The sequence below is a fragment of the Acanthochromis polyacanthus genome, chromosome 4 (genome assembly GCF_021347895.1).
Source record: "Acanthochromis polyacanthus isolate Apoly-LR-REF ecotype Palm Island chromosome 4, KAUST_Apoly_ChrSc, whole genome shotgun sequence".
Lineage (NCBI taxonomy): Eukaryota > Metazoa > Chordata > Actinopteri > Pomacentridae > Acanthochromis > Acanthochromis polyacanthus.
Window position 1 is genome coordinate 39,957,307 of NC_067116.1, and position 23,877 is coordinate 39,981,183.

A 23,877-nucleotide genomic window follows, 5' to 3' on the forward strand; every position below is an offset into this window, starting at 1 on the left:
AAAATATGTACATATTGGACAAAAAACGACATTTTGGCTTTAGATCGTGACACCTGGAGTGGAGGTAAAATAGATTTAGAATCAAAAAATGCTGGAAAAACTACTGAAATTTTTTAAAAGAATGACCTGTAACTCAAAGTAACTTCAAAATGATCAGAAAACAGACATTAAATCATGATAATGATGCTCAAAGTTGATCATAGAAAAACAAAGAAAACGAGATTTTGTCTTTAGATCGTGACATCTGGAGTGGATGTAAAAGCTGATCTAGAATCAAAAAATGCTAGAAAAATATTTAAAATAAAAAAAAAACATCTACTCCTATGTATTTAAAAAAACACGTAACTCTGAAAATATTCATAGTATGAAGGTAAAATTTTGCACAAGCCCAATTAAATATGCAAAACTTGCTGTTCCAGCTGACTGGGGGGAGACCTTCCAGACTTTGCTGCTGTTTAAACGCAGTGACCCCACACAGTAGATGTTCCTCCGGGTGGCTCCCTGTCACTGCTGGCTCCCGGAAAAAGCCAGCGGTGATTGGTGGGTCTGTTGGGGCTCCACTCCTCAGCAAGATGGCTGCATTGCTGCGCGCAAATAGTGGCATCCTGGTGAAATGACGCAAGCCACAGTTTACGCTCCGTCCTCGCCGCTCTGCGCTCTCCAGTATCCATAGCGCAGATCCCGCCCGACACACACGGAAGAAGACCGAGCGAGGGGCGATCCTCCGGTGGACCGAGCCGCACCGGTTCCTCTGAGTAAGTACCAGACGCCTCATTCAGTCTCCTAACCGTCTCCCAGAGGTGCCGTTTATCCACCGGCGGAAAAGCCGCTCGTAAGGAGGCGGCTCGTGTCTTTTTTGCGACTCTTTTGTTGTTGTTGTTTCCTGAGTGTGTGCACCGTGATTCCTCTGCTTTCTTGCACACCGGAGCTTTTCGCATCTTGCCGTTTTTCTCTGTCGGTGCGCGAAAATGAAAGGAGAAAGAAACTCGCTTTTATCGCAGCGTTTCGGTGGAAATGTGCTGCTCGCTTGGACGTGCGTCGGCTCAGCCTCAGCGGCGCATTTTCAAATTTTCCACACATCCTGGTTGCTTGTGCCACCCTGTCCCGCTGCTGCTCTAAAGGCCGTTTGTGTTTTTGGAGAAACACTCCAGCAGACCTGAGCTGACCGAGGCTACAGGCCGGTAACCTTTTTTTTTTCTTTCGTTTTTTTTTTTTTTTTGGTGGAACTATGTTGCTCCTGGAGGAGGAAACAAAGCGCCCAGTGTTTCCCCCGTAAGCGCAGCTGGACACAGCTGTTGAGCTCTGCGGCCGGACCAGGAGCTGCCACCGCTGCACGGCTTCACCCGGAGAAGTTGGAGCTGCCTGGGCGCCTCCAACTTCTCTGACGTGACGGGAAAAGCTGCAGCCTCAGTGGTCTTTTCTGGCACGTTTCTGGACAGCCTGGGTGTCTACAACTTCCCTGCTGCCTCAGTAGCCTCTCTGGCATGTAGTTAAGGGAAATGCACATTGCCTTTTGTTCCTCATTGCTGCTGTCGCATGCCTCTGAGGGGAGACATGGAAGTCACAGCAGCCAGATTAGATTTGATAAACAGGCGGCACATTTGCAGCTCATTCTCAGCCTCGAGCTTGTTTCAAATGCACTTCTTCAGACTCTGTCATACAAAAAAAAGCCCCCCTTTGCTTCAAAAACAAACACTAAAGTGTCATTTGGTGATTTTTAGCTGCTATAGATGAGAATTTCCATCCATTTGCACCCTGCTGTGAATGTAGGTTCAGGCAGCAGCATCCTGCCACCAGCAGCTTATGTTATATAGGTTACAACCAGCAATCCCGTGAGTGGATCCTTTCCTCCCCTCCCTCGCTTTATTTTTGATTTATCTGTTTGTCTTCATCTATCTGCCTCCATCTGTCTCTCCTCTCCCTCCCTCTCTTGCACAGTGTGTTGCTCACATATGGCTTTTGGTTCCGGTGGCGAGCGAGAAGAAATAAAAGCTCCCTCTTTCTCCCTCTCTCTCGTCTCTTTTCTCCGAGGCAGGAGGTTCTATTATTAGTCCTCTCTTCCATCATCACCATCATCATCATCATCATCATCATCTCCATCGTCCACCTGTGGCCTCTTCACCTCTTCAGCTTCTGGTTCGGGTGAGCCTTTTTCACCCCATCTTTTTTCTTTCTTTCTTTTTTTTGAGAATGGGTGGTGGTGGGGTCATCATCGTGCATCACCTGCGATGTCACCGTGTGAAAGGAGGGTGGAGGGGTTGCCATGGAAACCAGGATGTCTCCCCTCCCGTATGTAGAGGGAGTTCCCACGACCGTCTCCTCCGTCCGGTTTGCTCTGTCAGGTGTGATGAGGCAGTCTGTACTGCGGTGCATGGAGGGGAGAGGGAAAAAAAGCAAAGAAAGAAAGCACAAGGCCAGCACAACACGATCCCTCTGAGGGACGTGACCGAGGGCACCGGCCGCTTCGATCGGTTCGCCCACCTCACTGAATAATCAAAGCAGACGAGACGTTGCAGCCTGAGAAAGTGCACTCATGTGACCGGTTTCTGCTTCGGTATTCTGTGCATGTGTGTGGCTGCGGCGGACGTGCAGATCGGAGGATGTGCTTTCTGTCTGCCGTTGGTCTGTCTTGTGTCTGTTCGCCCTTTTCGAGTCAGCAGGGATCGGCTGGGAAGCCGGCATGCGTGCTCTTTCTCTTTCTCTTGCGTGTGTGTCACATGATGAAGCAGCGTCTCTCATTCCGCGTCCCTGACTGTTTACAGTTGGGTCGGTGCTCAGAGTTCAGTCAGGATGGGACACGGAGACGCTGTTGATTTTGCTTTCCCTTTTCTTATCACTTACTCTCATTCCGACTGACAGAATGCATCTGATTCCCATCTCCACTACAGATAAAAGTGGTTTCTGCTGGGATCTCTGGAGGCCTCAGTAGCTGATGTGAGAAAAGAAGCTTGAGTTAAATGCATTTCATACAGAGACAGGTGACGGGGAAAGTAGGAGAACTGAATCGAATCTAATCTTTGAAAGTGAAGTGTCAGGTCAGTGATGTCGCAACATTCTCCCGGTTCCTAAGCTCTGTTATTCCCCTGATACTGCAAACACAACAGGAACTTAGCGTGATGTTTCGATGGATCGTTTTATGAGTAGCATTTGATGGAATCAGTCTTCAGCTCCGCTGTAAAACATATTGTGACACTGCAGGACTCATAGATGCACAATTAGCAGTTATTAGAGACAAACGAACAGCGTGGGGACAGTAGCAGTGGAACAACAAGCATCAGTGTCGTCTACAGGCTGAGCAATAACTCCGTTTTATCATTTATTGACTTCGAGCTGCGCCGTATAGCAATGAAATGAGAACTTTTAGGGTCCGGGCGCATGATTATTTTCATTAATGTTTAATCCGTAGATTGTTTGTTTGATGAATCATGTCGTAAACGCCAAAAGAGAGTGAAAGGGCCTTGTTCCCAGAGCCTAAAGTGATATAGTTAAGTGGCTTAAATTAGGCAACTAATGCTGGAGATTCATTTTACTATTTAATATGACAATAACAGCATCATGTTGTCGTATTCAAGAGGCTGGAAACTGCAAATGTTCCGAATTTTTGCTCGAAAATGACTGAAATGTGAAACTGGAATCGTTAATTTGACGGTTGCTGGTTGTAATGCTTTTCTTGTTGTTTTTCTTTTTTTTCATGTAGCAGATTAAGGCATATTCCTGAAGTAAATAAACCAACAAAATGGCTTTGTGTTTTACATATAGCAAGAGTTTGAACTCATGTAGTACATAGCAGAGGCCACCTTGCTTAGTTCTGTTAATCTGATGAAATTAAAACTTTTATAGCAGCTTTTTCACACAACGAATGCCATACATTTACTGTGCAAGCAGTCAAATAACTAAATTAATCACAAAAAGAGGTGCAAATGGATCTTTCATCTTAGCTTTACATTTAGCAGTCTGTATTTTGCCCATTTTTTTCAGTTTTCTTAGATAATATGGTGGAAATGAGTCCATCAGAAGCCACTTGTAAATTGTAGTAAGCTCATGTTGCATAAAAGCTTTGCTGGCTGTAGCCGTGTGTGTCTCTGGTTGGATAATGGACGGGGAAAAAGCAGTGGTTTGCATCTGAAAGAATAACATTGTGAACATCACACCATGTGGGGACGTTGAACACAGGCTTCGTCTGCAGCTCCTCCAGCAGGCTTCATTCACACTCAGACGCTCATCTGAGAACCACTTCGCCCGTTCTCCTGCCGCACGCCAATTACGCATGGATTGATATTTATTTTCTTCAGCTGTGGTAATTTCTCATGAATATTAATGCGGGTGTTCCTAATTTTGCAGCCCGTGGGTTGGTTTGTTAGCAATTCAGATGGATTTGGGTGAGAAAACGTAAACATGTTTGACCTTGTGTGGCCGCTGTGTTGGAGGAGGTTGGCTCTGCCGGCCTTGCAGCTGTCTCCTGGTGAATGTAGCAACCCTACAGTCATTTTAAAGTTCAATGTATGAAAGCAATGATGATAAAAACATAAACCGCAGCGCTACACACCTTTTATAGGTCTGGTATCAACATTTAGCAGCGGTCGGTTCACTTTGGTGGCGCTGCAGCTTCAGTAAAAAACATTTTTCAACTACAATGAAACTGCAAAAATACACTTGATTAATGTGTCTGAAGAATAAAGCAGAATCGAGCTCTGCGAGGTTTATATTCTGAGCATGAACAAAACATGCATCTATTAGATTAATAGCCGGCTTTAATGACTCACCTGATGCCACAGGTATATTGGTATTAATTAAAGTGCGACGACATCACTCAGGCATTTCTTCAGTTACTTTTCCACCCCTTTTTTTTTCGTTTTTGATCTTGCTTCGCCCTGTAATCAATCACCTCAGGCTCTGACCTGCTTTTACCTCACTCACAATTGGAAACAGCCGAGCAAAGTGGTATCAGAAGGAATAAAACAGGCATGACCGCCTGCCTTTTGCTCTTTTAGGGAATCTGTCTCGCTCCTGAGAACTCAGCGGCACAGACGGCGGCCATTAATGGGCCTCAGAGGAGACATTTTATCCTCTAGTCTAGCCTGCAATACGGTGGAACAATCCATTTTTGTATGGTTTGGGTATACCTGCACCAAGATGTGGCTTAATAGAGCTCGGATTTCAATTAGCCTGCTGTACTGGTCTCTGAGGTTAAGGCTGCTAATGGTGATCTGGACCACTTTGTGCTTTCACTCGTTTGTTTCGTCTCATTTTGTCTCTTTAAGCTGCGGCAGGGCAAGGAGATGACAGGAGCCATGCAGACGTTGCAATTTCAGCTCAACTGGCTTTTTCAGGCCAGGAGTGAAAACATTGGCCCCTTACCAAAGTATATGTACGTAACAGCCTGGTGCTGTGTCTTTAGCAGCACATGCCTTAATTACGTGTCTCTCAATGTCAGTCACAAGGCCGGACTTCGGTTTCACCCGACAGAACAGAGGCGCTCCTGTATCTGCCTCCTACCCGCGACCCTTTCTGTTTCCACTCTGCCCCCATCACCCTCATCACAGCGGAGTGAACGAGCTGCAGACGGAATAGAGACTTGAAAGCAGCAGAACAACCGCTCAGGAGAAACCTTCACCGTCCACCAGCCTCCTGGGTGAGTTGGCACGGCTTCCCGGGCTTGTCAGACTGATGGAGTGCTCAAACTGGGACGAGAGGAGAGGTGCTGCATTTGCTGCCTGGCTAGAGTAAATATTATGGCGCGTTGGCCCAGGAGTTGTACCGAAAGTCTGCTCCGTCACAAAGAGCGGCAAAGACTCGGTGGACACACTGCAGCATGAAAGTCTATATCGGAGCATCTTGGAGAAGCTTCAGCGAGAACATTTGGATTTCTGTGTGTTTTTCTGATTGCTGTTAAGTTAACAAGCTAATGCATTTATTAGGTTAGTCAATAGGGAGCAAATATATGGAGACTGTGAGATTTTATTTAAACTGTGACCGAATACCTCTGAGAGTAGAATTCATACTTATTTTTCACTTCATTTTTCTAAAATTGTAATGATGCTCATAACATGATGCTGTACTGTGAAAAATATTTGGCTCATATCTCTAAATTTTCAGCATAAAATCGTCATTATAATCCCAAACATTGCACTAAAGAGCACATTTTCAGGTGAATGCCAGCACTGTTACATATACGGGTTGAGCAACACTGATAAGATCTTAATATTGAATAAAATTTGATATGAAAATGTGATAAATAGTGTGAGCTAACAGATAGGAAGGTCTATTTTTTTTTTCCAAAAACAGAAAATTTAACAAGTAAAATATCAAAGTTAGCAGTCAGCATACAATCTTTTTCTCTAACTCTGTTCTAGTTTTTTAAAGCAATGCTTTGTACATTTTAGAAGCTAAATAACAACAATAAAAGTGCAACAGTGCTATTTCACATCCCCTATGGTGTATATTTAATTAGTGTCAGTCTTGTTAAGGCAGTTCTCCACTAACTAAACTGACCTTTACCTGAGATACTGCAGGTTATGGGTGGTTTACTGCTTTCTTCCTGCTTTTCCTCGCACCTGTAACTTCCCACTTTAACGTTTGCATTTTTAAATATTTCAATCCGTCAATCGAGTGCCATGCCATTCGATCATTTCCCTGCTCCTCCGATCGTTTGCTCTCTGAATTGTGACTGTTGCCTGTTCCATGTGTAGCCATGAGGTCCATCATTTTCATTCTCTGTCTGTTTTAAGATGTGCCCAAAAAATGTTGCTTGCCGTTTTCCTCCCACTTTAGCTTTTGCATTTGTAAATATTTTGTGTATTTTGTTAAATTCTGTGCTGCTGCATTCAGGGAACCAGCAGCATGTTGTAATGCACCAACCATCTCAGTTCACCTCCGTGTAAATAGCGTGGTGAAGCAGTGGGTGAATGTTGTTCCGTCATGGGTGGGTTTTCTGAGAAAATCTGAACTGGTTGTTGCACATTTCTCTGCAGCTTTGACCGCTGCTGAAGTCATCACTTCCCCATCGCTGTCGGGTCCTTCTGTTACGGGAGCGTCACGATGCTGAACAGAAAGAAATCAAGTTCACACGGCAACAAAATCTAACCTGTTACATAAAAACTTCCCTCCGTGACTTCTCTCTCTTTCAGTTTTGTTAAGCCAGTTTTTCAGGCTCTGTGGTCGCTCGTTCTCCCTCTGGCACAACCCTGTGTTTGAGAAACCTTCACACTGCTCGGCCTGTGTGCACGCCGTGTGTTTATGCAAGCGCGTACACTCACATCTCCCAGCATCACAGCCCTTTTTCTGAGTTCCTCCTTTGACAAACTGACTTGTAAAGGAGGCTTATTCACAGAGCCGAGAGTAGGTCACGTCCCACCTCCAGGTATGCAGGCATGGGTGAGCCCCTGTTTGCCAAATCATATTCATTTTAAGGGGCTTGGGTATTTGCCATAGCTTAAAGATGCCCCTTGGCCTTAACATGCGTTTAAGAGGAGCTGGAGCCCTGTGAGTTTTTAAACCTTGTGTTATTGTTTGGACAAAGTTAAAACTGCTTACGAGGTGAAACATTAGCAGGGGGCTCTGTGCCAATTTGGTGTAAGTTTAGCGAGAAGTGACGCAAGAGCTGCGAGCAGACATCGTGACATATTTATATCTTTAAATTAGGTTACTACTTTGCTTTGGCAACGATGAATGTTAAGCATCTGGAGCGTGCCGCGTGTATCCTGAGGTGGTTGAGTGCCAGCTAGCATTAAGAACTTCTATCCCTTTCGCCCATAAGATGTTTATCTGATCGTGTTGGCTCAGCTGGTGTGTGAGACGAGGGAGATGGTCGGTGTGAATGTCTCCGCTGACTCGCCAGACTAAGCTTTGCCCCATTGACACACTTCAGCGTTTGCAGGAGTAGAGGGAGCTCAGAGCAGCACAGTCCAGCTGTCCTGTGGGTTAAATCAACACCGAGCAACGCCCCGCTGTGGTCTCGCATGTGCACAGAGCGGCTCGTTGGGGTAGAGCTGCAGTTTTTAACTCCGGTACTAAAAGTGTACGCGCTGATCTCATTGTGCAGTGAAAGACATGCAAAAAAGAGTAGGAGGATGCAAACAAGGACCGAGGACTGGCGCGCTAGAATATCCTTTAGTGTTCTTTATTGCAGTGGCTCTATTTCTGGCTTTAATGCAAAACTGTCTAGAAGAAGTTCAATCAGAAAAAGTCATTTTCTCCGCTGTGGCTGTTTCATTTGAAGAATATTTAGAGACCTGAAGTGGTAAAACAGGCAACAACCGTCAGAAAATGAACACAATTTTGCATGGCAGAAGTCTATTTTTCTTGTATTCATTACTTTCATCTTGTCCGGGCTTCCATGGACGGAAAACACATTTGAGAGAACAAATGTTCATGTTTTTATGAAAATGATTGGACGGTTTGAAAAAAAAATCCAAATACCGTGCTAAGATAAACATTCTGCATGAGTCAACCCTTCACCTAAGCATCCCTAATACAACCCTCGATTGATTTTGGGAAGCTTGTGAGAAAACAAGATTTCGTCAGATATGAAATGTCAAAAGACCATGACTACAAACAAAAAGAAAACTTGATGTTGCCACGTCTGACTCTGAATAATGTTTTGCAAAACATTTTTCTGACTCCTTGACCGAACTCCTTCAATTTCAGTCTGAGAATCCCTGACTTTAGCCCTCTAAGGCCTCACTGTCATTTATTTGTAGGTGTATTGGACTTTGTAATATCCTGCCCACTAGCTGCAGCCCATATGCATAACTCAAGTAATAGCAGCTTGGCTTCCAGTTCTCCTAGCCTAGGCATTATCTCTGCACACAACAATAGGTCTGGGACTGCTGGGTCTATTTTTAGCTTGCGCCTACTCAAAATTTGATGTTTCAATACACTCGAATCAAAGCCCTTCAAACAGATGCTGCCTACACACCCAAGACCCTTTGAAACTTAAAAAATCTATCAAGGCTGCTCACATTTTTCAATACACTTCCTCCTGTGGCTTTCAGAAGGGAGTTTCTTTGCCTTGCTAATCTAATATTCCTTCAGTTCTGCGCTAACAGCCCAGAGTGAGGAGAGAATTGACTGTTCCCTCTCTTGTATCTCCTCTGACGTTAGCTTTATACGCTTTTTATCCTTCTTTTTCAGGCTCTGTAGCTCTCTTTTGGCTTTGGCTTCTCATGCTTCATAGTGCTGTGACTCCTGACAGGTTAAATGCACCCCAGTGGCAGCGTTTTTTGCGGATGCACACCTTGTCCGCTCGTGTCGATCCTCATTTACGCGACTCGTGTCAAGAGAGAGATTACGCTGGGTAAGATTATTTCAGCGTCTTCACGAGAACGCGCTCGGAGTGCATTAGGATCTTCCAGCTGCGTGTGTCGTCGTGGGGCTGTGAGTGCATGTGAGGCATAATTGAGTTGTTCCAGAGCGGTAGTTGTAGTAAGAGGTGTCCCGGCTGCCTGGAACAGCCTGATAAGCTGCTCTCTAGTTCAGGGCCACAGGTGACACCACACCTCAGCTATACTGACTTGCGCTCGTGCCAAGCTTGCATTCATGTGTGTTGATGTCTTGAGTCTCGGTCCCCAGGTTTGCCTCCTTCTCACCTGCAAGCCCTTTGAGAAATTCAGGTGTAAGCTCGGCTCAGGCTCCAGAGATTAGTGTCTTTTACAGCTGGAGAGCCGAGGAAAGAAATTCATATTTGAATTCCTTCAGCTTGTACTGAACATACACTCGCCTCACACACTCACGGCTGCTTAAATTCACTTCAGTTCAATTCAATTTTATTTCTATAGGCGCACATTCACACACGAGTCATCTCAAGGCTCTTACATCGTCGGGTCAAGACCCTTAGAATATTCTATTATAGAGAGACGCCTAACAAATCCAGTGATTCCCTTTGAGAAAGCTCTAGGAGAGAAAAAAACGAAATAAACACTCACAGAAAACAGAAATAAACCTCCCACAGAGCCAGGTTCAGAGAGAGCTGACATCTACCATGACCGGTTAGATTGAGGGCAAAGAGGAGAAAGGATAATTGATTTAAACTCGCCTATTTTCAAATCAATTTAGGTGTAGTTTTTTTCCAAAGACTACGTTTGATTTCTTGGATGTAAGGGGTTGCACTGCTTCACAGCTTTGGACATACAAGTAGCTAAGCTCAGCCGTAATTAAATCCACATTTTACATGATTACTGTTTGATTTGTTTTGTTTTGTTTTTTTCCAGTATTTGTTGCGTTAACAAAAGAACAGCCGCCATCTGCTTTACTGACCAATAACCGGCTGGTGTAAGCTTATTGCCGATATTTCAATGTTGGTGTGTTTGGTGAACAATGAGTATTAAGAAATTTCAATCAGCCATGGCAGAATAGATCTTTTACAGCAGTGTCTCTAGATAGTTTGTCTACCAGAGGAGATGGCAAATTATTTTTCCATTGTAATACACTCAGCTGCCAGTTTATTAGGTTACAGCTAGCCGTCTTTGAATCCATCCAACCTTATTTAGCTGAAATCCCTTTAAGAAAGACCCCTGATTCAACTGTGATCTTTAGATTGTATGCTGTTAAACTAACATTGATCATGCTTATTTAACTTGCCCATCGCTGATTTAATCCATCAATGGATTGCATTATTATCACAGCACAACACTACAAACTGGAGCCTCCAAAATGATGTACAGTTGAGTCAACACCTTAAAGCATTTTATTTTGGAGTTGAAACTGAAAGTTAGTTAACCTGAAATGACTTCAGTATTTCCACACTGGAACCCAGAATCTGTTTTAAAAAATGTATGATCATGCAACTGCTTCAGTTGCTTGACCCTTGGACCTCATTTTAGCAGTGCTGCTGCATTCCCAGATCCCTGTTAAGTTTGCAAATCAGGATGCTTGGGTAAAATTACATAAACAAGCTTTAATTTACAGACCAGGATTTTCTAGTAAGGTCTTACCCTCAGTAATCATGAAAACCCAGTAGCTAAATACAACTTGGCCACACTTAATTACATCATTTTTTCTGGGTGGGGGTGAGTTGCTGCCCCAAATGGAGAACTTTAAGTAGCTGGGGATGTTTGTCCAATGAGGGACAGGAAGATGGAGCGTATGGTAGACCGACAGGTTAACCGCTGGTTCAGCAGCAGTGCTGGCGTTGTACCAGACTGTTGTTGATGTAGAGGAGCAAAGCTGGAAGGCAAAGCCTTGATTAACAGTTGATTTACTTTCCAACTTTCACTTGCGGTCATGACCTCTGGGTAGTGACCAGATACATGCAGCTGAAGTTTCATGGTAGGTCGCCGGGTTCAGCTTTAGTGACGGAGTGAGGAGCTCAGAAATGTAGAGGGAGCTGCCTGGGCTTGTTGACGCTGAAAGGAGCCAGCTGGGTGTAGTTGTTGCCATCTGATTAGGATGACGCCTTAAGAGTTTTTTTGGGCACATTTAACTTGAAGGACTCTCCAGGGTAGACCCAGAACTTGTTCCAGGGAATACATATCTGATCAGGCCTGGGAATTAATTGGATCCCATATGAGGAGCCGGAAAACTTTGATGGAGATGCAGACATTGGAATGCTGCCACTGTGAGCCAGACCTACACACGTGGACAAAATTGTTGGTACCCTCAGTTAAAGAAGGAAAAACCCACAATTCTCACTGAAATCACTTGAAACTCACAAAGTAACAATAAATAAAAATTTATTGAAAATTAAATAATCAAAACAGCCATTACTTTTGAATTGTTGATTAACATAATTATTTAAAAAACAACTAATGAAACAGGCCTGGACAAAATGATGGTACCTCTATAAAAGATTGAAAACTATTTGACCAGAGTGACATGATTAACTCAGGTGTGTCATTTAATTGACATCACAGGTGTTTCCAAACTCATAATCAGTCAGTCTGCCTATTTAAAGGGAGACAAGTAGTCACCCTGCTGTTTGGTGAAAAGGTGTGTACCACACTGAACATGGACAACAGAAAGCGAAGGAGAGAATTGTCCCAGGACATCCGAAAAAAAATTATAGACAAACATCTTAAAGGTAAAGGCTATAAGACCATCTCTAAACAGCTTGAAGTTCCTGTGACAACAGTGGCTCATATTATTCAGAAGTTCAAGACCCACGGGACAGTAGCCAACCTCCCTGGACGTGGCCGCAAGAGGAAAATTGATGACAAATTGAAGAGACGGATCGTTGGAATTGTATCCAAAGAGCCCAGAGCAACCTCCAAAGAAATTAAGGTGAACTCCAAGGCCAAGGTACATCAGTGTCAGATCGCACCATTCGTCGTTGTTTGAGCCAAAGTGGACTTCATGGGAGACGACCAAGGAGGACACCACTGCTGAAAAAACTCATAAAAAGCGAGACTGGAATTTGCAAAATGCATGTTGACAAGCCACAAAGCTTCTGGAGAATGTCCTTTGGACAGATGAGACCAAACTGGAGCTTTTTGGTAAGGCACATCAACTCTATGTTCATAGACTCAAAAACCAAGCATACGAAGAAAAGAACACTGTCCCTACGGTGAAACATGGAGGAGGCTCAGTAATGTTTTGGGGCTGCTTTGCTGCATCTGGCACAGGGTGTCTTGAAAGTGTGCAAGGTACGATGAAATCTGAAGACTATCAAGGCATTCTGGAGAGAAATGTGCTGCTAGTGTCAGAAAGCTTGGTCTCAGTCGCAGGTCATGGGTCTTCCAACAGGACAACGATCCAAAACACACAGCCAAAAACACCCAAGAATGGCTGAGAGAAAAGCGTTGGACTATTCTAAAGTGGCCTTCTATGAGCCCAGATCTGAATCCCATTGAACATATGTGGAAGGAGCTGAAACATGCCATTTGGAGAAGACACCCATCAAACCTGAGACAACTGGAGCTGTTTGCTCATGAGGAGTGGGCCAAATACCTGTTGACAGCTGCAGAACGCTCATTGACAAATACAGAAATCGTTTAATTGCAGTGATTGCCTCAAAAGGTTGTGCAACAAAATATTAAGTTATGGGTACCATCATTTTGTCCAGCCCTATTTCATTAGTTTGTTGTTTTTAAATAATTATGTTAATCAACAATTCAAAAGTGATGGCTGATTTGATTATTAATTTTCAATAAATTTTATTTATTGTTACTTTTGTGAGTTTCAAGTGATTTCAGTGAGAATTGTGGGTTTTTCCTTCTTTAACTGAGGGATACCAACAATTTTGTCCACGTGTGTATATAAACACAGGAAATGAGTGGATGGATGCTTATTTCTACTATAGCATGTCAAAACGTAAGTAAAACTGTCCAGTAACTGTACAACCACAGTAAAATGGTCACAACCATCCATGAAGTTCAGTCATATAGTGCCTATACACCCTAACCACAACATCCGCTCCCCGCCTCCTGCACACCTGGTGCTTTGTGTGGTGTCCAGAGAGATGGAGGCTGCTTGGCCACAGCCTAAACAGAAGTAAACACTGGCCGGCTGTCAACTTCAAACGTCCTGAAGGAGGGAGGAGGGCCGGGCGGCGCTCGTTTGAAGCTCTGCACTCATCTTTCTCTTTGGCCTTTTTCCTTTCTCACCTATTGTCCATCCTTTTCTTCACCCCTCATCGTCTCAACCCACCTACCTTCCTCCCTTTTCTTTGTCTTTATTTCTCTCTTTAGCCTCAGCTTCATTCAGCGCTCCGCCTCCTCCTCATTTCGCTGGTGTACCGGCGCCACAGATTTAATTTTGTTGATGGGTAATCATCAGCTGCCTGTGAGTGTGTGCGTCTGTGTGTGTTTTGTAACTGGCAGCAGTCAGATGAGCTCTGTCATTGACAGCATATGGCATGTGTGAGTGACACGGTGACTATCTATAGTGTAATGTGTCTGACAGTGTGTGTGTGTTTGATTGACTGACAGTTGCGTTCACAGCTTTGTGTCTGCCGTAATTCTGGGTGAGAGGTTTTTACTTTAATTTTTTTTTTAATAATAATGAAGTGTTCATTTTATTTTGCTCCTAAAGCAAAGCTTTAAGGAAATGTAATTAAATTAGTCGACTTATAGAACACTGGATGACTTAAAGGTCCCGTATTGTGCACAGTTTCTGCAAAACAGTGAAAGCCTCATGTGTCATCATGTCATGTCTTTCAAATTTTCATTTTAAAATAGCGTCATTGTGGTTAATTTCACCATGACTGCATAAGCTCTGGCTTTACCACGCTTATAAAGGAGCTGTTTTGGTGTCTGTAGCTTTAAATGTAGCTGAGATGCTGCTGCTCCCGCCTCTTCAGGAAGAAATCTCTCTGTGATTGACAGCACGGCAGCTGACACAGAACCGCTTAAATGAGAATTCGGTTTTATAAAATGCTGTATATATGAGCACAGAGAGCAGGAGAGATGCTAACAGACGTAAACAGCAGCTGTTTAAGTTAGTTTGGGTTGAACTGAACCACAGATCGTGACGTGAAAACACATTTGCCCACCCAGTACTTGTTTACTGGTTTCAAATTGAAGTTTCAACCATCCACAGAGCTCTTTGGGCTTCCATTAAAGGCTGATGGTCACATTAGCCCTATTAGCATCAATAATGCTAAGGATCTTCGTATGTTTTTTTTTTGTGGCATTGCCATCAAAATTAAAGTAATCTACTGGATCCTCAGTTTGTGAGATGCTGAGAGTGCATGAAGACTATTGTGTTCACTGTTGCAGCCAACAACTGAACATTTGGTGTGTTTTTGCTCGTGGCCAAGACATTTTAGAGTTAGCAGAAGCATTTCTAGAAAGTAAACATACTGTGAGGAAGCTGCTCATTCTGACAAGTTCAGTTAGAAGCACTGGCCATTGAATGGGCAGAATTATACAAAGTTTGAGATGAGCAAATTCTGGTTTCTCAGTTGGAATATAGTAACTCAGGCATATGGGTTCTGTAAAGCGTCTTGACGATTTGACCTGTAATTGGCTCTATATAAATGAATTGAATTGAACTCGGTAACATTTTTACTGACTGGTTGTGGAGTGCTGGATGAATGGCAGAGGTAAGCGTCTTCATATCTTAACAGCTTTCATTTTACAGTTCTTTAGGAGCAACAAAAGGCAATAAAAATGGATTTTCACCATATTTGACCTTTAAAAGTGATGTTTTAGTTCAGTCATTAACTTGTTTCCTGCTACAACAGGCTATTTTTCCTGCTAAAAATCTATTTCACTTTTGCTGTTCGACACCAAACAACACTCAGATGATGCTAGCATCTAGCTGGCGAACGTAGTTTAGCGTGTAGCTTGAGCATTTAACAGGTAACTAGTGCAGTGGACTAGTTAATGGAGACATAAACTGAGCCAAAATGATGTCATTATGGGACTCACATCCACCACTAGGTGTATGACTCCAAATGAATGTGCCTGCTGGATGTGTACAAAAGCAACTCTTTGCTAACATTTTTGGCATAATTTAATTAATGTACCGTAGGTGTTTTTCTCCAACAAATTCATCATAAGTTAGAAGGCTGATAATTTATCAGCCATGTTTTTACAGATCGTTTGATCCATTAGCAGCAAAAACATGCATCAGTGCTGCTTCAGGTAATCTATCACTAAAAATGAACACATTCTTTCTTACTTAATACTGTGCAATAAAGCAGCTCGGTTTGTTTTTGGATATCTTTAAACTTTCGATGGGGATTTGTTATCTTTTGACATCTTAAAATAATGAGTTTCTTTGTCGCAAAAATAATAGCGTAATAAATGGAAAATATTCATTTAATATTAATTTGTTTGGCAAGAATAATACATTACAGGCCTTGCTGTTTGTTTACCTGCTGCGGCTGCTCATTACATGTACTGACAACTGCTATATTTACCTCTGATGGAGCTAATGATGAGCTTATGAGGGCGAAGTAATAATCTGTTTGATTAAAATGTTCACCTTTCTTTCCGCTGAGCCGGTTTGTAGCACTCCTGTGAAGGGGAAGGGAATGCTTTGCTTTAATGTGCTGCATCAAAGCCAAACAGAGGATGGCCAAAATGCTGCCGAGTGTTGATTCTGAAGCAAATTGCATTAAACACGGTGCTGTTAAGTGTTTGTAATACCACATCTGTAGCTCTGGGTGTTTTCTAAAAAGAAAAGCAAATGTCAAAAGCTGTTCCGAGAGGCATTTTCCATCGATTGTAACTGAGCAAGACCGTACAAAAATCTGAAAACAGAGCAGCAGTGTTGTTCATTTCCCTGTGTTTGAGTTTAAAGGGTTTCAGCTCTGTTTTTTCTTTTTTCCTTGCCCAGGTGAGAGTGCGATGAGGAGAGGATTCAGAGTGTGAGGCCATGGGCTGCACCTCGGCCAAGCAGGTGTCGGCCGTGCCCAACGATGAGGAGGGACGCGGCAAGGCCTACAGCAACGGAGACCTCTTCACCGGTCAGTCAATAAAATCCTCACGGCTCCATTTACACTCGGTTATAATTGCTCAGCGAGGGCCCATTTTCTCCCCCATCGTCTGCCCCTCACAATATATTCTCTTCATTAGAGCTCCCGAGCCCCTCTGGCAGTGCGTTAAGTTCTCCATTTCAGACACTAAATGTCAACTCCAACAGGTTTACTGGCGTCATCCGTGTTGACACTTCATGAAAGAGAGAGGAAGTGGCCGGTTAGTGTGATGGAGGTGTTGGTACGCGTCCTTAATGTTCTTAATGTTTGCGTCTTTGGGAAGGAAATCGAGAGGAAGGTGAGGAGAGGTGAGACTAGAGAGCGAGAGGACAAAAGGAAGGTGGAGCAGGAAAAGAAGGATGTTGACAATGTGCAGATATAGTTAAAGGGGCATTACAGTAAATTAATTAAACAGAAAACACTGTGCAGCCTCTGATAACCTTTGAACAATGGATTGTGTCTCGAGAAGAAGCTTTCCTAAGTTGGAAAAATGAATTTTGATGATGCCATCAGGGTTATCAGAAATGTTGGAAAATCCTTCTTCTCTTTTTAAGCCTATTTATTAGTTTTATTTAAACTTTTTAAAACTTTTTTTCTGCATTTTTGCCTCCATTTAGCAATTGAATCAAACCATTAGTGTTGGAATAATGTGACTCTATAATCTGATTTTATATCCACGTTATTTTGTTGCAAAATGTAATTCAGAGACAGTTTTTAGAAGAGAATTGTTGTAAAGTTGGGGTTTATGGTTTGACAGAAGTCAATCAGGAAACAGGGATGAGGGACACAGTTGAGTTGCATTGTGGGAAATGCAGGATTTAATGTTTCGATAGTGTGAACCTTAAAGGCCCCTGCTGCTTCAATTTTGACCATTCTTTTTCAACATAGTGTCTTGTGAGGCGGGCTGGTCAATGGAGCAGAAATGCCTGGTTTCAGTCAAAATTTCTATCTTAAAATCATTTTTAGTGATTAAATTTACCACTTTAGCCTACAAGCTCAAGCTGTCAAGCTACACATGAAATAGAATTAACAATTTATTGAAGAACACACATAAAATAAATACATTTACACTTAGAAATAAAAAAATCAAGATAAAGGAATGATCTCAGCTTTATAAACACTGAGGTTAAGGTTGAGTGTCTGGTTTGGATCTAGTTTTACTGGAGTAATAATTTCTGCAGTACACCTGTCAGTTTCAGTTAGCAAAGAAATTGGTTGTTCATTAACTAATTACTTAATCGCTTTACAAGCAATAGCTGTGTTTAAGTAGGATATTTCAATGTGCACTGTGTAGTGTTGCGTCAACGAAAGTTAATAGAGTAAAATTTGAAAAAACATGATCAACTTTGTAAATAAAGTTTTTTTTGAAAAAGAGAAATTGAGCGTACTGAATTCATCGGGCAGCTTTAAGTAAAAAGTAAGCAAAAAATGCGACTTTTAGTTGGAGGTTTTGGTCGTTCAACATAATGGAGACTCTTGTTTTTGAAGTCAGAAGCCAAAATACGAGAGTTTATTGTAGAATTGACTAAATAATAAACCTGTACCAGTTCATAGGTTGAATTAATCGGTTTTTAGTGAATTTTTTTAAGTCAGTAAGTTAAGTATATTTGTATGTATGCAGGCTATGTGCTGTATGTGTCTCCTAGGTTTTTAGAGATGCTTGTGACAGTTCTGGTGTGAGTGTGAGGGAGATATTTGTGTTTTTTGCATTATTTATATGAAAAGAGGACTTTCTGTCACTGTTTGACAGTAGGAAACTAAGCACAGCTCACTCTTTGCTGTGTTGTTACCTTATGAATTTGAGCGAAGAAAAAAACACCTTTTTGAACAACTAGCACTTGACTCACATCAGCTGCTTCAGCTTTTTAGTTTTTTTTTAGTCTCTGGAGAGCGTGAAACTAACCGATACCAGCTGACAAAAGAATATGTACAACAGTCAATTTTCATCTTGTAGATGATCTTTTTTCCTTGGAGGTATTTGTCAGTTTGCAAACAACTGGTTTTGTTTCCAGCCTCTTCTTGTTTGTTAATTACATCCGGTACGTCACCTTCTGGTAACTCTACACAGACTGGTTTATTCACTACAAAGAAGTTCATTGAAATGAGGCTGATTCATGCTTTTTTATTTGTCAATACTTTTTGTGACATTTCAAAAGTGTGCTTCAGATTCCCTTGATAGTTATTTGGCAACACGACTTCTAATTGCAAGATCAATCTTAGTATCACATCTCTTTTGATTATTTATATTTTGAGTGAGATCGAAGAAGAAATTCATGTGAAGCATTTAAAAATGAAAGAGAAAATTGAGAACATCAGTGTTGTGACTAAAGGTCTTTTCCTTCTGAGGAAAATGAAGGTTCTACCAAGGCTATGACTCACTTTTACAGAAGTTTTACTTTTGCTTCACTGCTTGGATTGGACACCTAACAGGAACAGACTTGTTGGGAGGAGGCAGATTTTCTCCTCATTTTATATCAAGCAAAAATATACATATGTGCACATTTGTTTTTGGTCTGGATTTCCTGCATTCGTTTATTGTTGTCGGTGGTGTTGTAGCTCCTTTTCACTGTTTTAAAATGTGAGCTTTTTCTGCAGAACTTTCCCTGATGGGACAATGAACCACAATAACCTTATAATCTTGAATGGGGGTGGTTTACACACTACTTTTGGTCATAAGCCAAAACATTTGGGAACAACTGGATTAGTTTCTGAATCAGCTCAAGTCACAATTAATAAACATTTTAGTGGTTTATTTATTTTTGCGTCTTGTATTGAGTAAGACTTATGTTTTGATGCCCTTCTCTGTTTTATCCCTCTGAACTCCATATCTTGGGTTTATTATTTGCTTCTGTCACATTTTTACTGGGTGTGGGCTAATTTTTCACAGAATATAAAGCCCTCTATCTCTATGGAAACAGCACAAGCGCGACTACAAGCAGAGAGAGAGCTCAGAAATGTCTTTCTGGCAGGATGACAGTTGTAATGCCAAAAATCCAAAATTCTTTGATTGTTTATTTTACAAAAAATGAAGAAAAATGGCCATAGAGGTTACCAGTGCTGGAAGAAAGGTTGACTGTACATACTGTAGATATTTTCTGACTTACATTTTAAATTTCTATCCATACTTATCTCTTGTCTGCTTTGTGGAAGCATTGTCTGCAGTTCAAGCTGAATTTTTGACTCTTGGTTGCAGCTCATGGCAAATTCTTGTAGTTTTTACAGAAAGTTATGGATCAAATGGTTAGTTTTTGGACATGTGGAATATAGTGATTTTGATGAAATATCACACTTTCAGTTTATAATTGGTTGCATTTGGGAACAGCACGTCACAAATGAAGCACAGATGATTATTTGTAGTTTATAGTCTATAGTTTTGACAGATGTTGAGATTTGGATGATTTTTAAAATGTATTTTATAATTGTTAAAGACACCCACTGGTGGTGTTTAAGTTTCAGAGGTTTAAAATCCTTTTGTATGTGCCAGAATATTAATTTTTCAACCTAAATTGTGAGCGTAAAGAGACGAGTGAATGAGTCACTTCGGACCAACACATCTGCAACACGGTTATAATGCGATGAATCATAAAGGAAAAGCTAAAATTGAATTCTGTGTTTGTTTTGTGGTGCATCACAGATGATTGCTTCTGTTTTTACAGTCTCTGGCTTTGATAAATGTTTTTTTATGCATGAATTTTAAACTTCCTGAGTTCAGAGGGTTAAATGCTTTTGTATGTGTCAGAATGTTCAAGTTTGTGCTAAATTGCGATGGTGAAGAGTTGAGCGAATGAGTAATTTTGGACAAAGACAGCTGGAAAACGGTGCTGAATTTCATACAACACAGTCATAATGCCATAAATCATAAGAAAGAAAAGGCTTAAATCGAATTTTGTGTTGTTTATTTTCCGAAATTGGGGAAATAAAACAGCCTCCGGTGTAGCCAATGCGGGAAAGATACTGTAGATATTTTACTAAGTATATTTCTAATTTGTTCCTATACTTGTCTTCTATATAATTCTGTGTAGACTCTACCTGCAGTTCAGCCAAATTCAGCTTTAAAATCCCCCAAATATCTGCCACCTAACTGTTGGTTGCAGTTGAGTCACTCATGGATTTCTGGTTTTGCAGAGGAGTCTACAGTTTTTCATGTTTTTGTAGAATATAGTGATTTTTAGGAAATATGATAATTTAAAGCTTAGATCTGGGTGGGTTTAGAAATGGTGCGTCACAGATGATTACTTCTGTTTGTACAGTCTGTGGCTTTGATAAATGCTCTTTTTTATGCATGCCTTTCAAACCTGCTGAGTTCAGAGGGTTAAATGCTTTTGTATGTGTCAGAATGTTAAGTTTTGTGCTTAATTGCGATGGTGAAGAGTTGAGCGAATGAGTCACTCTGGACAAAGACGTGTGGAAAACGGTGCTGAATTTCATAGACTTGATTAATTGAAAAACAGCCCACAGACTGAAGATGAATGTAGTCGTTAGCTGCGGTCCAAGCTTTAATTGTATGTAGCCGGCTGTTGTGTGATGAGAAGTGAAAGCCAGAGACGGAGCGGGAGAGATGATGATGGGTGGCTGAGGGATTAACAGCGATTAAGAATTAACACTCTGGTTCGGCTGCGAGCGGGCGGACGGATGTGGCAGATGACGAACCGCAGGAGGTCCTCTTTCTTTCTCCATCATCCCCCCTTTTCTCTCTCCAGCCTCTCACCTCTCTTTGACTTTCTGCTCCTTTCTTTTCGCCCTCGTCCTCCGCCTCCCCTCTTCCTCTCTGATCTGAATTCCTACTTGAGCACCAGAACGACGTGGGAGGAGTGGAAGCGTTTTTCCTTGAGAGAGGAAGGCAGAGTGACGCGTCTTGACGTTGCTGCTTTTTTTCCACATCTTCTCTCTGGATCGCCTCTTTCCCTTCCCCTGCTCAAGGCCTCGTTCCTCTCTTCCTCTTTCTCCCTCCGTCACTCTATTTTGGGTCTGTGTGCCCCTTCTCCCTCCTCCCTCTCTTCCTGCCTTCATCTCCCAGTGTTTCTTTTCTCTGCAGCTCTCTTCCTCTTTCTCTTCTCCAGCTCTACATTAGGTCAGAACCTTGTGTCCTTTCACATCCCCTCCTTCTCCTCCTCCTCCTCCCTCTCGCTCTCATCCTCTCCCCCCCTCGTCTCGCTGTCAGTTAAAGGGGAATCCGGCGTGTCGGAGGCTGGGATAGGCCACGGTTTTAGCTCGTCTGTGTGCGGAGGTGGAGGATGATAGTGACCTGGTTTGTGTTGGATTAGTTATCCCAGGCCTCAACCCCTAATAACATCTTCTGTCTTCATCCTCCCGTCCCTTCTTCGGCTTATCTTCTCAGGCTCTTATCTTTGTTTCCCGTTTTCTGACTGTACAGCGTTGCAGTCGTTTTCACATGTTGTATAATCATTATTTCCCATCCAGCTCCAGTCAAACTGCACTGTAAAAAATAATATCCTGTTTGAAATTATGCAAATCTAACATCAGTGGAGCAAAATATGAACAAAAAAAACATTAAAACAGTGGAATAATTTAACATTCAAATCATCTGTAAAATAATTGTATTTTTTAAACAAATTTCAAAATAATAAAACTAATTCTGCTATCACACATTTCAAGAGAATAAATTGGTATTTGTAAAAAGCGTTCTTTTTTGTGGATATGTACAGTTGTTTTTCCTTTTTTTCCACAGTTTAAATTCATAATTTTTTGTGAATTTACTAGATATTATCTGTAATTTAACACCACACCTCACCAAAAAAAACTAAATTAATAAATAAATTTTTTAAAAAAATAAAGAAAATCTGTACAATATAGTTTCTGTAACCATTTTTTTAATATTTGTAACAACATTTTTTTGCTGATTTAAATGCTTTAAATTTAAATTTTAGGATCAAACATTGCAAAATAATAAATTATTATTTGTAGTAATACAGATTGATTTACAGTTTTGGCCACTTTTTGTATTTTGCATTTTTTTTTACAGTCAATATATTTCAATAGTTTTTTCTTATATAAATACTGTTACAAAAATAGTCTAACTTTATTTGTTAATGATAATAAATTAATTACCATTTCCAGAAATACATTTTTTTTAATTGAGGTCTGATGGCAGATAACATCAATATTCTTTTCCTGTGATTTTACTCGATATTATCTCTAATTTCCCAAAACAAGGAAAATAAGTTAAAATTTTTTATCCTTCATTTTTCGATATACAGAAGAAAAATACCCAATAGAGAAAAAAAAAGCAAGGAAAATCCGTAAAATGACAGTAAATTGATCCAAAGTTGCCATTAAAACTGCTAGAAAAACACAGCGTGACTCATTGCATCTCCTCATGAATAAGGCGGAAAACATCGGTCAGTTCTGATCCGTCAGCACCGCCTCACTGAGTTGTGTTTGTGTTCATACGTGTGTTGTCGGTGTGTTTTGTATCGGTGCATTTAGTGAGACAGCGATCATTCTTGTTGCTCGCACTGACCCGCCTCCACCTGCTTGTCTGCCAGTCAGTCTGTCCTCATGTGCTTTGTGAGTCTGTATTTGTGTGTTCCAGATATTCAGGCCGCCAGACTCTAGCCTCTAACCCTAAACCCGCCCCCCCCCACCCTCCACCCTCCAGCCCGCTCGCACAATAACCGGAAAAGGCTGAACTCCTTTACACAAACACTGAAAGACGACAAGGGAAAATAGCAACACTCTCCACAACATCATGCTACTGATGTGTGCAATAATTACAGCCAGAGGAGATCGGAGTGGAGATAACGAATGTCGTGTTGGATGTGGCACAGCAGCATTTATACAAAACAAGATGGTGTGCAGCTTTCACTGTTTATTTAAGGCAGCGGACAGTCTGTGCTCCTGAGTGAACAGGCTTATTGGCTGTCTGAGACAGAGCAGGTATGCTGCTGCTGATTTCCCTGCTGCAGGATCAATGATGTGTTTTACTTTCAAGGAGTAACATAGTATTGCTCAAAGCTTGATTGTTTTATTAGTGCTTCATCTGGCACTCTGAGCTTTCTTTATCATCCTTCTCAGACCTTGGAAGTATCATGACATGCACAGCTAGCAGCCGGCTTCTTGAATGAACCTTTTGTGCCGTCCCATTTCAGAGGCATTCTCGACACAAACTCCCAACAAATCGCGTCTGAGTGTGGAGAGTGGAAATCATTCCTCTTTAGGGCAGAACACTGCCGATCCAAAGGTCACCGGTTCAATCCCCGGGGCTGGCAAGATAAATATGGCACCAGAAGGTGATAGCAGCACTCGCACATCCCTCATTATCATGGCTGAAGTGCCCTTTAATGAGGCGACTCGGTTGCTTCGGTGGAGCTGCTTAGTGCTTAACTGGGGTTAGCTGGTGGCTGGACTGGGCGACTTCCAGGTGTGACTGTGGATCCAGGTGGATTCACGTTCACTGATGCAACCCTATCTGTAAACAAAAGTATATTTCACCCATGTATCCTCAGATATCATAAATGGGACCTAAAAGATTTTAAATGTGACAATAAGACATGTACAGA

General features: G+C 41.8%; 1 protein-coding gene across 2 annotated transcripts in view; it reads left to right on the top strand.

The window, feature by feature from the left end:
* The first annotated feature begins 491 nt into the window (after positions 1-491).
* The window catches only part of zgc:92140 (uncharacterized protein LOC447854 homolog), a 41,008-nt gene continuing 17,622 nt past the window's right edge, over positions 492-23,877 (top strand). Inside the window, exons 1-2 of one of the 2 annotated variants that reach the window (XM_022205011.2) lie at positions 492-755; positions 16,219-16,348. In XM_022205011.2, coding sequence (XP_022060703.1) covers positions 16,258-16,348 — 91 coding nt within the window. In that variant the 5' untranslated portion in view covers positions 492-755; positions 16,219-16,257. Of the gene's footprint in view, positions 756-2,031; positions 2,143-16,218; positions 16,349-23,877 lie in introns of those variants that run through there. The other variant, XM_022205012.2, reaches the window with a different exon arrangement.